Here is a 17,465-nt window from a genome sequence, read left to right on the forward strand (position 1 = left end):
GTGTGATGTCTCCATTCTCTGCTTTAAACATCCCTGTCATTCTGCTGTGATCTCACATTTTGGTTTGGCTCCACACTTTATGCTGTGTGCTAGTGACTTTGCAGCTCCTCAGTCCACTGTCAGTGGGGGAAACATTCTGTTGTAATACAGTATTCTGTAACCCAACATACTGCACTGTAAGTTAGTCCAGCTAGCTATCAGTGACAACCACATAAACGTGGTTTAAAAACACTTGTAAGGAAAGCATAGCTTTTGCCAAGCACAATTTTGAAAAATCAAATGTTTTCCCCAAAAGTCATGAACTCATACATTTGACCAAAATAACAAAACCCTATATTTTTAACCTATCTATGATACAACATGTTTCTCTCCAATGATTTTTCTATTGAAAATGGTATTTTTTTTAAAGGAAGGGAATCTTCTCCCATAACAGAAATATTCTGGCCAACACAAAACAAAATTTTTGTCCATAGTTTTGTTCAGCCACTGAATTTGCATTCATCAAACTCTGCCTCACACCCTGCACAGCAACGATCCCACAGCAGGTTTCTATCCTCATGGTGTCTCGGGGGAGTAGATTGCATGTGCCAGTAGACTTCAATTTTATATCCTTATTTTCAGTCATTAATAAGTGTCTAAAAACCCTTTTCATGCTCAACCTTTAGGAACACAGGAACTGCTATTTCAGATCAAATCAGTGGTCTATCTAACCCAAAGAAGGGACTTCAGGAAGAAAGAACAGCCCCTCTGACCAGCACCACATGCTCTTTGGTGAGAAGAAAGAAGAATTTAAGTGGAATTTAAAGTGGAATTTAAGGAAGGAAGCTGTGAGCAGCCACCTCAATATACAGATTCCCTGGAGACAGAGATATATAACTTTAAAATATCTCTCAGAATTTTCTGTGGCTGTATTTGTATTAGAGAACTGAGTTTCTTGAAAATGCAAAGAAATGGAAAAAAGAAGTGTGGAAACAGGCTGGAGAAAAATTCCAAGCTTTGCTAGGTCTGCTCTGAAAGGAGGTTGTAGCAAGCAGTGTGTCGGTCTTTTCTCCCAGGTAACAAGCCATAGGACAAGAGGACTCCCCTCAAGTTGCGCCAGGGGAGGTTTAGATTGGATATTAGGAGAAATTTCTTCATGGAAAGGGTTATCAAGCATTGGAACAGCCTGCCCAGGAAAGGGGTTGAGTCACCATCCCTGGAGGCATTTAAAAGACGTGTAGATGTGGTGCTTAGGGATGTGGTTTAGTGGTGGACTTGGCAGTGTTAGGTTTATGGTTGGACTTGATGTTCTTAAGGGTCTTTTCCAACCTAAATGATTCTATGATTCTATGATTCTACAATTCTATGGCTCAGGTTCAGGTTTAGACTTGCTGCCACCTCTACTCTTTAGCGTCTGTCATTTATATGTGTAATTTGCTCACTAACAAAAAAAGTGATAATGTCTTAGTAGACAATCCTCTGAAGTGTCCCATGCCTGGAAAGAAGTTACTGTACTGATTTCAAAACCACACTGTAGGTCTTTAACTAAAGACTTTCTTTGAGGCAGCCCCTTGTATGCCACATACAAAGGGATTTGTAATAAGAGAAGATTGGATGTCTCAAATCCTTAGTTAGAACTACTCAGAGCCTTTTGCTTCTGGAAGTCTGGCTTGCAGCTACTTATTATTTTACAGCAAAAGCATAAAAGGAATATAACCACACACTGAAATAAGCAAAAAGAAGCACTGTTGCAGAACTTATTATAGCATTACAGTAATGCTAAACTGAACAGTTCAGCCCTAAGTCCTTCTTTCCAGCTTTACACAGTCTCTAGAAATTCCTGTCAAGACAGGATGCATCATGCCTCAGGGACATACCACTAGCTCTGGTTCACAGGAAGGTGAAAAAGCATCTGGAACACCAAGTCCAAATGAAAAATTCTGTTCTAGTCTCACAGTTAACAGGCTACTTCTTGCACAAAAGCAAGCCTTAAAAAGCAACATGTATATGTTGGGTAATTCAATAAATAATGAAAAAAATAATAACAAAAATAATTTCCTGCATTTGACACCATGAATTTTGGGACACTGAGCTGCACATGTTAACTATGCCATATAAACCCAAATTTTTTTATCTGTATTTTAATTAGATTGTTTTCAGCTTCCTTGAAAGACCATGTATTCTTTTGTTACAAAAATGAGTGAAAAGGAAGCCAAGTACAAATTCTCTTTTACACATATGCTTTTGGGTACCATTAGCATTTGGTGCCTTCATTGAACAGTTGCAATATTTCATATTAGGGGAGCACTGAAAGTTAGTATCTAAGAGCTAGAACAAACAAAATGTAAATCTGCATTTTTATTATGCATGTTCTCTCCTTTGATAAATGAAGTTGATTCTTGGATCCAAACTCTCCATCTGACTTGTGCTTTGTGTACATTGAGTTTTGTTCACAGAATTAAAGCAGTGTAAGGTATGTCCCATGGTTGGTTCAGTTTCTGACATTAGTAAGGCTTAATCAAGTCCACACTCTCCCTCCCATCACCTAGATGGAGAAAGATGCAAAAGAAGCCCTCCAATTATTTCTCTACCCCATGGTACCTGGAGATGTAGGGAAAATGCTTATTCAAGATTCTGCTTCTGTCACTCACAAACCTGAGTCTGCCGTCCAAAACAGAAGGAGCACATGAGTGGTGCCCAGAGTTGCCAAAGCAGCCAGGCCGGCTTGGATTGGCTTCGATCCAACAAATGCAGGCTATCACAGGGGCAAGTGCTGGTCAGCCAGTCCTAGCTCTGGAATGACCCCAGGCACGCAGAGCATGTCAGGAACCACACAGCATGGGGGTAACAAATTGCCTTCTTGCACCCCTAAATCCTGCAGTCCTCTCAATGATGAGATGGGGATAAACAGGTGATTCACACCTTTCAAAGACACTCTCTCTGGCACTTTGTATACTGAAGCGTTGGTTTGTTCAGTTCACATTTTCACAGCTATCATCACACCCATGAAGTGGTGTAAATGACAGCCTACTCACAGGGCCCCTAGGCGAGTGGACTGTATTAGATTCAAGATGCAGATTCTGCATTAGTTTTTCTTTTAAATATTTCCCTTAATTTGTACTATATATTCTGTAATCAAACCAACACTGCTGTAATACTTTTTTTCTTTTCTGAATTTAAATTGCCATTTGTCATACCTCCTAAATGAAGATACTAGCACCTTGGTTTTTTAATCCAAAGTAGCTCCATATATGGGAATTAGCACTTAAAGCCTTTTTAAAGAGAACGTATTTCTCATAGTTAACGTATGAGAAAGGAGTGTATCACACTAGCTTTTTGTTATTGTTATCCTGTAGACTACTGTAGTATCCTGAGATCTGTAACACATTCAAGGACTTACTGAGTTAAGTCATACTCTAAATGTGTCTGCTATGGTCCTACACCAGTAACTGCCTCAGAAATGGGCCAATGAGAAGATCACTGTCTTTCATCATGAAATTTATACCTGTAATGACTATTGATCTGTCCCTGCCTGTCACCTCGTGCCCTGGCAGTTGTTGGATATGGATGTTGGACAGTTCACGCACTGGAGAGAAAACTCTACTGGGAAGGAAAAGCCTCTGGGTCAGGCAAGAGAGCATGGGCAGCCCCAGAGTTTGCACAGAGGCCATGTGGCCAGGAGTGGGGAGGAAGGACTGAACCACTAGATGAGCTCCAATGATCATGAAACAGCAAGTTTCATCTCAGACTTGAGTACAAAAAGCTCAACAACTTCCAGTGGCTCCAGAACTGGCTGAATTCACACATGTAGACTGAAATCAAAAAGTACTTTCACCTGTTGTCAGTTTCCTGAGCCATCATATTCTTCCATCTTCCTGATACAAGGCAGAGTGAGTACTGCTTTCCTCCAAAGAAATTATGCTCATTTATCAGTAATTGAAATCTAGTGAATGTTCTTTTCAGGTTTATAATTGGACACTTTGTGCTCTCCAAATTACTGGCATTTCTGTCACTCAAGGAAATTAAACATTTTGAAATACATTCATGAAATGCAGCAATTTATCATTTAGAGCACTGAAAAACAGGGAGATTAACAAAATAATGTTTAAGTAGTTTACATATAGTAAGAATTCAGTATTTTGTGTGATGGTGTATCTTCCTGAGTTTTCCACTGAAAACCTATTTGCTTAGGCCTCTTCAGTCTTGCAATCTGGTAGACTTCTGATTAAATGAACTAACTGGAAATCTCTAATGCCATACGCTACATAAATAATTGGAAAAATTGCTGAAAATAATTTAGGGAATGTCTAAACATGAAAATTAAACCACTTCCAAGCAATCTGCTTTCACATCACTGAAATATCTAAAGGTGAAGGGGTCTGCACCTAGCCAGCATAAAATAAATCCTGACTATAAATCAAGCTCTCAAACTAATGAATTAAAAATTCTTTCATTACCTATTGGTCTTAATAAAATGCCAAGGAAAAAAAAAAAGTTCCTGCAGAAATACTTAGTATTGAAAGAATATTGACGGAATATGACTCTCCTACCACGAGTAAACAGAAACATGAATCTCAGGGCCCCATTCTGTAAGGTATGGCTGGGCTCCTCTGAGTTTTAGTGTCCCAGCCAGTATGATTTTCCTTGCTTGGGCCATTGGTGGAGATCAAGAGGGGATTGGAGGAAGTCCCTGAAATGAAGACAGATGGAAAGCCTCTGTGCCCAAGCTGGGATAAGAGTCCCTTTCATCTCTCCTTCCCCTGGTAAACCCATACCCAGAGCAATTGTTACCCGGAGGCTGCCACCAGTGACTTTCTGCACACCGACAATTCAGTTTCCACCCATCCTGGCAGCTCTGAAGGCAGTCCTGCCCCAGGCTTAATGTGGGAAAAGCAGGGGCTGGTCTTACCTCTCTGAGTCCGCAGCTGAGAGAAGAGGTAACTGGGGGGGAGGATGGAGAGGACTACCCTGTATGTTATGTCCTGGGGAGGGGTGGCTGCTGGGGTGGGACGAGGACACTGCCCCAGCTGCTGTTCCACTTCGAGTTGTCTGTGTGCTGGGGAACACGGCCGCTGAAAGCAAAAGGAGAGAAATAACCCTCATCAGGCAGGCGATAGCATTGATAACTGACCAAATACTAACAGATAACATTAGTGCCAGTTCTTAGCAACTAACTGGTTTTTCTCAAGTGTTGTTTTCTTTCCAAAGGGAAGAAAAAAAAAGAGAGAAAAAATAACTAAATAATCTTTGTTGCTCCCAAATGACACTTTCATAAAACCAGCCATGACACAGCTGTGCACCTTGTCTTGGGAATTTTGTCTGAATAAGGCTGCAAATCTTCTATAGCTTCCTGTGTAGAAGAGGTGGCAAATACTTCCTAAGATACATATTTTTAGAGCTAGTGAACAGAAAGCACAGTTTTGTAAATAGTGAGATACTTTCTACATTTTCCCCTCAGCTGTAAAAATCCCAAATTTCTTGAAGAGGTCAATCCAAACTCATATATTGCTATTATTGCCCCCAGACTCCCCAGTAATGCATACAAAAATTTTAAATTAGCATTATCAGTTTCATAATTTTCTATGAGGTTGCTCTTGTGTACATTCCGAATAAGGAAAGGTTCTGGATGATTAAACAAAAAGGAATACAGGACTCCCTTCGAATAGCCTAATTAGTTGACCCCAAATCCTGTAACCTCATTTTCAGAAGTTCTTTAAATTGGGCAGTCAGAAGGTAAGACACTGATTACCAAATCCCTCTGAAAATCCAGTTACTCAATTATTTTTACTGACATCTATGTCAGGTAGCTTATGTCGATGTTGAATGGCAGCCAAATACATGCTCTTAAATATTTTATGAACCCTGAGAATGAATTAGATAGGCTGTCTACAACATGAAAATGATCTCCCACTGTTTGGTTGTCATATCTTCCAGTCTCTTTATAAAAAAGTATTGTTTAGGCCTAGTTTACAGAATAAAATTCTACCTATAAAACCTATGTTATGTTAGTGAATACATTGGAGCGAATGATTCAAATTTATTGACAAAATCCTAGAATTTAAACCAATTCCCCAAAGGACATCATCACTGGTAAGAGATCTTTCTAGGCTAAAATACCTGCATGGATGCTGCAGTCGTAGCAGAACAAACCCTACTTTAGGAGTAACGCTACCATAGATCCATCTTCAAGAAAATGATTTCACAGGTCACAATTTTGAATGTTGCTACCCAAGATCAAAAGGGTGAAAGCCCACCTCATCTCCTAAGTCCTCAGCCTATTTCTGGAAGGCCTCTATTCATCCTCACAAGCCAGCCTTTGTGACACACTAGATATTCACCAGGCTAAGGCAGAGTTAAGGAAAGGCTCTGGAGTTTAATTATGCTGTAGCTTCATTAAAGAGCAGTCCTGGACATCTTTCAGCTGGTGGAGATGACAGACAGTGCAAGATGACAGATAGGAAGCCAATTCGTGAACAAAAACATCCAATAGAGAAGCTGCAGAGGTAATGTCAAAGTTTAGGGAAAGTTGGCATGAGCCATGCTGGTGGGCAAAGCTGGAGGAGTGGAGGCTGCCCTACCACATGGCCAGGAGGACCAACAAAAATGCCTGTGGCTGCCCTCAGTGCTAGCCTCTACTTGTTTGCTAATTCTTATATAGACTGAAGCCTCCTAATCGCAACACAAGTGACAACAGACATCTGATAGTAGAAGGCATCCCAAACCTTAAGAGAGATACAGAGGATGCAGATCCCACAAGGAGATGAGACATCACTTAAGTCAGCAGAGTAATTCACTAAGAAAGGGCTGAGGAAGAACCCCCCTAAGACAGGGGAAGGCAGCTTTTGTTGTTTTTTCACTTTGCTCATGCACCCCAAAAATCACTCTCTCCACACCCATCTCTCAGAGTAGCATCAAGACAAATGCAGAGGGGAAAACAAAGGAATGACCTTTTGAATTTATTATTTTATGCTTACATGCAGTGCAGAAGAAAACACTGAAAAACAACTAAATGAACATTCTGGCAGAATAAGTATAGATAATATTTAACAAATCAGTACATTGCAAAGGAAAATCCTGATTATTTAAACAAAAAAAGAGACTATTTAAATTATTCTTTGCAAAAATAGGGTAACTTGCATTTTTCCATGAGAAAAACCTTAAAATGTGTAAGAAAATACAATGACTTAGTTTCCCAGTACTGTGGTCTTTAAGTTTAAAACAAGTTTCTTCAAGGCTGTGGTTTATCAGGACTAAAAAGGCTGGACTATGACTGGATGTCCAGTGTAAGGTAGCAAGAGTTGTTCTTCCCTGTCATAGCTGTTCTCTACCACAATCATGATAAGGATTTCAGGCAACTATTTTCTAAGTTGTGCTTGCACATTCTAGCTGGTCCAGGCTGCAGTGGAAGCACAGGTTCTCACAGCACTGCCCAAGCCCTGGTGACTCTGTCCCTGTGAAAAGGTTATCTGCAGCCAGGCATGGGCAATCATCTGTCCTTTCTCTGGACTAGAGCAACCTAAAGCCCACTGCAATATTCACCATCGTAGCAGTATCTGCTACTGTAGTACCTTTTGGCTGGGTTTCCCAGCAATTTGTCTGTACTTTTTTTCTGTTTCTGATAAAGAGACAGTGTAAAGTAAGAGCTAACTATGGCAGGGACTAGAGTGGCAGGTAGGATATTTAAGGAAGAAGAAACATAGATATTAGCTACAAAAACATATTCCTGTACACAGGGTACGTTAAATTGATCACAGCATGACAGAAGAGCGTACCTGGGCTCCCACCATGCCTTGTAATGAAGACTCCAAGAGCAGCACTACAAGTGATGGTGTGGGAGACCATATAACACTTGCAGGCAGCGCAACACATCTTTTGTCTGTGCAGCTTCTTGCTGCATAGAGGTACTGTGCTGACAAAAGCACCTCCACAGGCACTCAATGAAGTGAAATCACAATGCCGGCAGCTGCTTCCCCGTGGAAATGCTGCTATTAAAACTTCCTAGTATAGACATGGCATTGGTCCAAGCTACTACCTGAATCTTGTAAATGCCATCTGAAGGGAAACATTGTCAGCCATTGGCAGTCTACAGACTTACGGTAGTCAACAAATATTGTCAGTGACAGGTCATTTCCCTAGTAGAGCTAGTCCTTAGAGACTGACAGAAAACTTTGGACACTATTTAAGAAACTACTAGATAACTTGACCACTTTTTCTTGGGAGCTCTGTGCGTGGCAAGCTTTTCTAGTGGTTTAGCTGTCAAATGTGAGTTGTTTGCTTAAAGTGCTGGCAGGAAATATCTAAACAAAGGAAAGTCTTTTCAGTGCCTGATCCCATTAAACACCTGATATGAATGGTATGAAACTGAACAAAAGTCCATGGCAACTAGCATGCTCACTGATTCCAATATACCACCACCAGGTAGGTCCACACAGAAAGGTGCAGAATTAAGTGTATTAACAAAAAGGCTTCCTACAACAAGGCTTTTCTCTCTATCAATACAAGGTTATCAATACAAGGTAAACTAATACACAAAGTAGTCTTGAAAAGATTCAGATATTCCGGGGGGGGGGGACGACACACCAAACAAAAAGCCAAAACAAACACTTGTTGATGCTGTTCCTCTGTGTCCCTTAAAAAGCCCAAGCTACACCACAATTTACAAGATGGATATAACCTGCTAGTCCTGAATGTAAACCTTGGATTGGGTTACACCCACAGAGAGGGAGGAGCCATGTTTTCATTTCTGGAGCTTCATCACAAATCAATTTATCAACGTATAAGAATTTTCCATGAGAATATCTCTGCAAAGGCTTCTCTGTGAGAGGCTAAATTCACATGCATTGTCATAATGCATAGGAATAATTTAGGTGGTTGGAAGAGAAAAATTTGATTCTGAATAAGGTTCCTTTAAAAAAAAAGACAGAAAAGTAGCATTTAAAAAGTTACAGAATCCAAAGCCTAAAAAAAAAATCTTTTTTTTTTAATGGATCCTGAAACCTGTAATTTCATGGAACATTTTTTAAATGCAGAAGAATCACCCTCCCCTTTGCAAATTACCACCAATGGTATAATTTACTATCTTGGATTTATTACTGTCAAATCAGCACTCTGTCAATCTATTTCTGCCCCCAAAATACCTCTCCTCTTACCACTGCCAGCATGAATTTGGAGTAGGGCTGAGAATTCCTTCCATATAGAAAAAGACAGTGTGAAGGTTTCATTTTGTAGCTCAGTCAATTAAAATTACATACATATATTTGCAAGAGTGGTTTTTTTAATTACTGTATTTAACCTTCCATTTCTACAAGGAATATTTATGCAGTCCTTGTGAACAAGTGATTTAATAGTGCACAGAAGGAAAAATCTGAAATGCTTTTTGCACTTGGGAGCATCACCTCCATATGTTCTCCCCTCTCACCTCCCTTAGGGAGGCCATACTTCCCTACAGGATTTCGTGCCCAGGAATATGTGCGCATGTGCTGTGTTGAGCTGTTAAGTGTTAAGCCCACCAAATGTAAAACATGCTGCCTGTGTTGCCTAGATCCTGCCCAGCTCATCTGTAAATCTGAAGACTCCAGTGTGCATGAAACTTAAGAAGCCACCATGCATTAAGAAGTAGAGCAGAAGTCAAAATCACATTATGAAGATAATAAGCCTTTCTCCAAAGTGGATCTATCGTATGGACCATCTGCATTGATGGTCTCTGTATCTTTCTTCAGATGTTCTGCAGGCAGATCAGAGATACTGGAGGCATCCCAAGTACTGGAGGCACCTAGAAAGCTGGAGAGTTTACAAAGTCCACCCACTCCAGATAGTTGGACAGAAGAAGAAAACAAGTCTAGGAAAGCACTTTGTACAGTAATCCACTCTCATTATTTGGAGAGCTGTTCAATCAGTCTCTGTCTTTTGAGATCCCTTACCTCAAATATTTAGAAATCTAAACGCTTAGAACATGAAGTGGTTTTGTGGTAAAGATCTTCCACATGTAAAAATTGTCCTAAGACACCACACCATCTACTAAGAATCTTTTCCCCTACTCCACAGCGCAGAAAACAGGACAAGAAAATTAAGAAAGTCATTGAAGAATTACCAGCTGAGTCAGAATAAAAATTGCAGAGTTAATTTATAGGAATAGTTTATAGGTAACTATAGGCCTCTAATAAAAATGGTAAAATGGTGCTTGCTAAAAGCCTCCCAATTGCTACCCAAAGCAGCCTATAATATAAATAAGAAAAGGTGTGTGGTTCTAATTTTTGAACATTCTTTGATCTCTTCTCTGAGCTGGACATGATAAACATTTTCTAGTCTTGTTGCAGGATACTTGCAATGATGAGCAGCTGGACTGATTATTGATTGAGAAAGGCGGACATCCTGGAAACTCCTGTAGTTTCTGAGATTCAGAAATAATTAAATCCCTGAAGCAATAAAGTGGGATCTGGATTGGGATTTAAAGGTGTTCCTGCCATGGCATCTTTACATCACATCCCTGCCTTTCAAGACAGATTCTTCTCTTTCAGTGGATTGTAGTTTCTGAAGTTCTGTCTCATCATGAAGAAAGGAACTATGAATGGTGCAGTTGCCTTGTTGCTTACAATGTTTGTACCAATTCATCAGTAAACGTTCTCTTCTTCACAATGTGAATCCAACCATTACACCAATTTTTGGAAAACCATTAAGCTGTCTCAAAATGGAAATTATAAACTCAGAAGTAAAACTGGTGAATAAAACATCAAGTCTGAAGGGAAATTAACTATCCTCCTTAAAATAGGTAAGATAATAATAACACTTTTCAGCCCCCTGTAATGTGTGTATGGGCCTACCTGGTAAAACATCACATTTAGTAGGAGTTCTGGATATGTATGCCGTACTTAAATTCAGCCAAAAAGGTGACAACAGAGATCCTCTTAATTTTTGGTTACCCTACATCACCTCCTCTTTTGTATCCATTCCCTATGCATTAAATACAACTCCATTTTTCACTGCAATGGCCATTCATATCTCAGTTCTTCCTTCTCATTCTTTTTTTCTTCCACTAATGAGCCATAACTACTTCCCAAGGCTGTCAGCTTTAACAAACAGACTGCTTTTTCCTCAGACATTTCCCACACTGCCCATGGTGCCTAATGGTTAGGGAGCTCACTCACTGGGACAATTGCTTTAATAAAATTCTTCATTTTTCCTATGAGTCCTCTACCTGCCTGTTTTATATACCTACTGCCCTAACATTATCTTCGATATTGCAAATGAATTCTTTCTTATTATGTGTACAGAGCACTTAGCTCAGTACTATTTCATTGGAAAAAAAAAACCCATACAAGGAATACTGTTACTTAATTAAAGCACATCTTAAGTCATAGGCATAAAAGTAGTTAGGCCAAAGTTTCACAGTGCTGGAGCGTAAGATGATATTTAAAATACACTTAGAATTGCAAAACCTTCTGTAACTTTCCTGATGCAATTTTTAATTTCCAACTTGCAAAGAAAATCATGCACTTGACAAGCTTCAGTAGTATCATTTGCTTGCTCTGGAGCAGAGCAGAGTGTGATATTCAGTAACTATTTATAAATGAATGACACATTCTGGTTTATTCTTAAATATGGAATGGCCAAGTTTTAACCAAACAGCACAGTAAAAATAAATTTTTATTGTATTGCATTATTTATGATTCTTTCAGCCTCAGTGATTCTAGATTGCAATATACAAAGTAAGGCGATATGATTTCATAGTAGAAAAAACATCATTCATATGTTCTTATTATGAATGGATTGCTCACAACTTCATTCTATGAACTGAATAAACCCAAAAGCCTATGTATTTTTAAAAATTAAAACCTAGATGCTACCAGAAATTTCACACTTTGGTAGAAACAGACTTTGAATTTCTGTTTTACAAAATATCACTACACTTAGGCCTAGAAGAGTATGTATGTTTGCTTAACTTTAGACCTGTAAATGTAATTTTGTGCTAGTTTTAAGCAAAGGATCTGTCATGTTACCTCACTATAAGATTATACTCAATTCAGATTTCTTTTATAAAGTCACAAAGGCAACAATATAAGAAAAAACATTTGTGCAGTCTTAGCTTTAAGTAATAGATACATAATCAAAAAGATTATTGTTGTATTTAATTTAAATATATCTGTGTTTGCAGATTCTGTACTTCAACAGTACAGAGAAACGCTGGTCATTACAGGCATTGTACTTTGGTAAGTGAAAATGGGATAGCATCTAAATGTCTACTTTTGCCATCTCTTACATATTTCTAATAGCTTGCTTTCAAACATTTATTCTGTAGATCTCTTAGGAAAGGAGAAAACCTACCTTTGCTTTAAATGTGCGTAAACGATAAGAAAAGTAACCCTCAAGTGAGAAAAGTTTGATTTAACGGCATTGGAAGAATGGAAATCTGCTCCTGTTTCTACTTGAAAAGTAGCACAGACACATGTCAGCTAATATGCTGTCTCTAACAGTTCCCAGTAAAAGTTATATATTTCATTTTTCAGAAAAGTCTCAAAGCTTTTCTTTACATTTAGAAAAAATATTGTTTCCAGAGAAGTTTGAAGGGTAGCTTCTCTAAGGCAGGACACAAGCTTTCATATGTTTTGCTTTCCTCTCCTTGGGGCAGGAATAATTTTCATGTTGCCATTTCAATAAAATAATTCCCTCCCTCTTGGATTTATCTCACTTATTCACATAGTATATTATTATGTAGCAGCCCTGATGAGCAGTTAATGAAACAATTCATTTCAACTGGATTGTGTGGTTGTCAAATTGAAGTGACATGGATTCATCTATACCTGACAATCACTTAATTGATGTGAAACAACACAAGCGAATAAAACTATGAGAAATTTGCCAAGTTATAGATAGCTGTGAACACACATAAGGGAAAGCAGTTTATTATACAGAGAAATTAATACTGATGAAAGTATGTTGATTAATACTATAAAAATTGCTGCAAAATAGGAAGCAGTGCCAAGTAAGAAAAAACCAAAATAAATTACTATATCAAAGAACGTCCACAGTTAGTAGTGCTGTAAACCCCAAGTATTGAAAGACAAGGCATGAATGAGATTACAGAAAGTAATGCCACAGTCTCAGAAGCTGTCTATGGGACATCATGACTGCAGACAATTGCCAGCTAAGGGCTGGCTGCAGGCAATAGTTTTACTCTGCTTAGGATCCTGACAAGTCATGGGGCAGCAGTTTGCTCGAGCTGCTGTCAGTCTGGGTTTGGATTGACCCAGCAGCTGGAGTTTGATACTTAATCATAGTCTGGAAGCTAGACTTGTAAAAGAGCTGAGTGCTCAACAGATTCCACTGGAAATCTCCTGTGACAATGTCCCCAGTTTCTGAAAACCTGGTCTCAGCTCATCTGATGCCCTGTCCCTACCTAGCTTCCACCCTATCTAGGGACTTAAAAGGAAAAGGAAAAACTAAGTCTTTTATTCTCTCTTGGTATTGCGCATTACACTGGGTAATGCCAGTAAATAATTTTTTAAATCTCAACATTCCTCACTATCCAACTCCCTCTCAAAGTACAATACAAAATAAGCAACTGTAGCTAACACCATGTTGCCAGAGGTTCCCTGGCCAAAATCAGATCTTTAAAATCTGAAATTTCCTTTAGCTTTCAAATAACAGGTGCCACACTCAGCCTACACTCAGACTAAGGCATTTAAAAGTTAACAGCATACAAGTAATACCAAGTATTTTATAAATTAGGATACAGTCAATCACAGCTTTAAATTTCCTGATTTTTGTCATATAAACCTACATCATCACCAACTAGTGTGTAGCTCATAACAGCCTTGACAAAAACATATTGCAGAATTGATAGGTTTACAAGCCTCTCAGTAAAATAAAACCACTTATTGAAGTGGCCACTTCATATAATGTCATTTTCAGCACTGCACATAACATTCAGCCAATTCTTTCACTTCCTACATCTTGTTCTCAATTAAAAGTCAAACTGCTAGAAGATGTAATGCATTCTGCCTGAATGTTAAAAACAGATGTCTTTACAACTACTAAAATACTGCATTTAAAAATGTTAACATCCTGCTCATCATTGTCTTGAGCTTTGAGATGTATTATCACTCATAACTTATCAAATGTTTCAGATTTAGCTGGACAACAATTGTACATTTAGCCAGGTATGGCAGAGTTAGATATTGTAATATGAAAATCTCAGGTACTTAACTGAAACAATAAAATAGGATTATCACATTTATAGCATAAATGCATTCACTGGCATACTTAGTCGTAATACGAGAGCTCATAATGCAGTATTTAAGTTTATTAATGTAGATCTATTGGAAAACTGATATGTAATCCATGAATAAGGAAGAGGAAAACCACTCCTTTGATTTTAAATGCAGCTTAATGAATTCAAGACATCTACAAGGAATGGTAGAAGTGAATTGCTAGCAGAAGTCAAATGCCTATAGACAAAAAATATTGCTCTTTGTTGCAGTAGGTCTTTTCATGAATAAAATACGATTTGTCCTGCCTCCCTTCAAAAGACATGTAAAAATCTGTTCAAAATCTATTACTTTGCAGACTCTATCCTTCTCATGAGATAGTTATGGATATTAGAGTACATCCTATTCTGCAAAATCATCCCTAATCTTAAGTGAGCAATAATATAGCAGGCTGTTTATCTGTCCTTTTCTATACCTGGGTAAATATCGTGAGCAGGCCCTGGGGAGTGTCCCATGGTATTATCTGCAGCATCATGTGGTGACAGGGCTGCCTGGAGGGGCTGGATTGCAAGGCAGTCATTCAGGATGTCCTGGCCAAGCTCTGAGCTCGATCGCAACTGAAACACAAGAGATAAAAAAGGAGAAGTGATCATAACATGGACAAAAAAAAGGAAATAAATCACAAAAATCCTTAAGACACTGAAAAATTATAATAAGGAAATGTTGAGGTGTTAGAGAAAGAAATGGAGCACAAACAGAATTCTTCTAAGTCCTTCCGTTATAGCAGGCACTTTTCGAATCTAAGGAAGGAAACTCTTCCAGATCCTTAACAAGACTGTACTAAGGACAAGGGCTACTTGTACAGATAGGACCTTGGACAGATGGACTTATGTGTGTTCTCTTGTCATACACTGCACAAGAGAGGAGTGTCCTGATTCATGGATAATGGAGATTTATGAAATGTCTGACATCTCTCATATCAGCAGAGGGAAACTATAAAAAATACAGATATCTTCCTGCTGCCCTCACCTGCTTTCCTAGTGCCCTCACCTGGCTTGCTGAAGGACCAGAAAAGCAAAGGTGCTCATGGCAGTGGAAATGAGGGACTGGGAGCAAGCAGCCAGGAGTGGTATCATTCAAGATGGTCAGGATGGAAGTAGTACCACTTTATACGGACCAAAGTTGTCTCGAGATCACATTGTTAAAGTGACTAGGACTTCATATGTTTCACATTATGGCTGAACTGATCTCAAAGTGAGTGCTCCATCACTGCCTCTAATCCCAGCTGCATGCATGGCCACTTGCCTGGTGCCTGATCCATCAACAGCAAGTCTGTTTATCTGTCTGATCCAGCACAAAATTCACTCTACAAACAATTAATAAACTAATTCATAAGAAGAGTTTTCCTTTGGATGAAATTGGATGAACAGTCTCACTGAGGCTACAATACAATACAATAAAAAAAATACAATGAAAAAAAAATCCCAAAACCAAAATAAGGAGAAGGGAGAAAGCCTGCTCCAGCACCCTGACACAAGGCTGTCCTAGCTGTAATGCAAAACTGCACCCTGAGGTTTCTGGCAGATGGATGCTGCTGAAGGCTGCTGGGACTGATGCCTGTCCCAACCCCCTGCCTGATGCTACTGTTATATACAACAAAAATTTATTGTTCCTTACGCCAACTCAGCTCACAGGCTGGTGTATTCATTTAAAAGCGTGACAAAGGAGGGTCTGTGCTTATATGCATGTGGGCCACTGCAGTGGCTGAGATGCAGATAAATATTCTGTGCTGTCACCCATGCTGATGAAGAGATAGTTCATGCAGCATGATAGACAGAACCTCATCTAGTGCAGTAGGATTTGCTACACTCATGCATCAGAGTCCCAAGAAGCAAATCTCACAGATGCAACTGAGGCTTCTCCTCTCTGTTTGATGCCATGAAAGCTGAGCAGGTAACAGTAACTAGAACATAACCTAGCACCTCCAAACTCTTAAGGGGAGGAAGAGCAACAAGAGAAATTTCTGTCCATCCTATACTCAGAAATTAAGAAGAAAGAGTAAGAGAGAATAATTCTGAATGCAGCTGTAAAATGACCCATTGCTGTGCCACAAGATGCTGATAATCATTCAAGTGACTTCTGATGATATGCATTAGTATAAAACCGTTGCAAGAGAGCGGAGAGTTGGTCTTACACATCATAAGCACCTGAGGTAAGGTGACTGTAATAAGAGATATTATGCAGCCTATGCTACCTATGCACAGACTGTGCATGCTGTAGATTATTCCTTCTCTTAAAAATGTAGTGAGTCGTTATTAAGATGGGAGGTACGCTACCTTTGCGAGGTATATCTGTTATTCTAGAACTTGTTCTTCCAGAATTGTACAGGCTGGGGGGAAAGAGAGAGGAAAGGGAGAAAGGAAGGAAGAAAGGGAGAAATACCCTGACAAATGCTTTTAGTTTATTATCCATATTTACAATCTGTTATAAGTACAAATGTTTCTTCCAGTGTAGCATGTATGGTTGTCTGCTATTAGCCACTAATTATTCTGTTTTTACTGCTATCACTAGTAACATGGCTTTTTCATTAAATTAAGTGCATGTGAAATTAAATGCTAGGTATATCCAGATTCAAATTCTTATCAGTTACGTTATTAATGAGCGTTATGTGACTTTAAATTTCTACGGAATCTAATATGAAAATAAACATGAAAAAAATCTGACTTCCATTTAAAAAATCAAGATTCTATCACACAGAATACAAATTTACAGAGGTTGCCTGTGTAAAGTTGTTTGCTTGTTTGCGCAAATTTTGTTTGTGAGTAAGAAACTGATCAATTTTCTATGATCAGATAGCACTCATATAGATGAAACAGAGAGCAGAACACGGAAATGAGGGCTAAGTATTTACGCATTAGTTACAAGAATTAAATAACAGCAGCAGCCTATTTTACACATTTTTCTATTTTGCAATGTTCAGGACGTTCGTTTTGCATTTGCAAATCCTTTGATACTGAGAACAAATCTATCAAGACAACCTGTGCTGACATAAATTTTCTGGCTTGCCCAAGAGTCAATGCTTATAAAAACAAACAAAACCAAGGATCAATAACAGAAAACCAAAAACAGTGAAACAAACACTGGGAGACAGCTGTGATCTGATTTCTGAAGATAGTTCTTAATCCACGCATTGGTTATTATTGATTCATATTTACAACTACAAGGGCTAGAAATATAGATTTTATAAACTTACATACACACACTCATACATGTATTGTATTT

General features: G+C 38.8%; 1 protein-coding gene across 7 annotated transcripts in view; it reads right to left on the minus strand.

Annotated features, from left to right (window-relative positions):
- GLIS3 (GLIS family zinc finger 3) overlaps positions 1 to 17,465 on the minus strand; it is a 187,896-nt gene that overhangs the window by 20,503 nt on the left and 149,928 nt on the right. For all 7 annotated transcript variants that reach the window (XM_072859330.1, XM_072859331.1, XM_072859329.1 and 4 more), the window contains 2 exons: positions 14,659 to 14,800; positions 4,889 to 5,051 (listed from right to left, as the gene is read on the minus strand). In XM_072859330.1, coding sequence (XP_072715431.1) covers positions 4,889 to 5,051; positions 14,659 to 14,800 — 305 coding nt within the window. The remainder of the gene's footprint in view (positions 1 to 4,888; positions 5,052 to 14,658; positions 14,801 to 17,465) is intronic.

The sequence above is a fragment of the Ciconia boyciana genome, chromosome 4 (genome assembly GCF_034638445.1).
Source record: "Ciconia boyciana chromosome 4, ASM3463844v1, whole genome shotgun sequence".
NCBI classification, from domain to species: Eukaryota; Metazoa; Chordata; class Aves; order Ciconiiformes; family Ciconiidae; genus Ciconia; species Ciconia boyciana.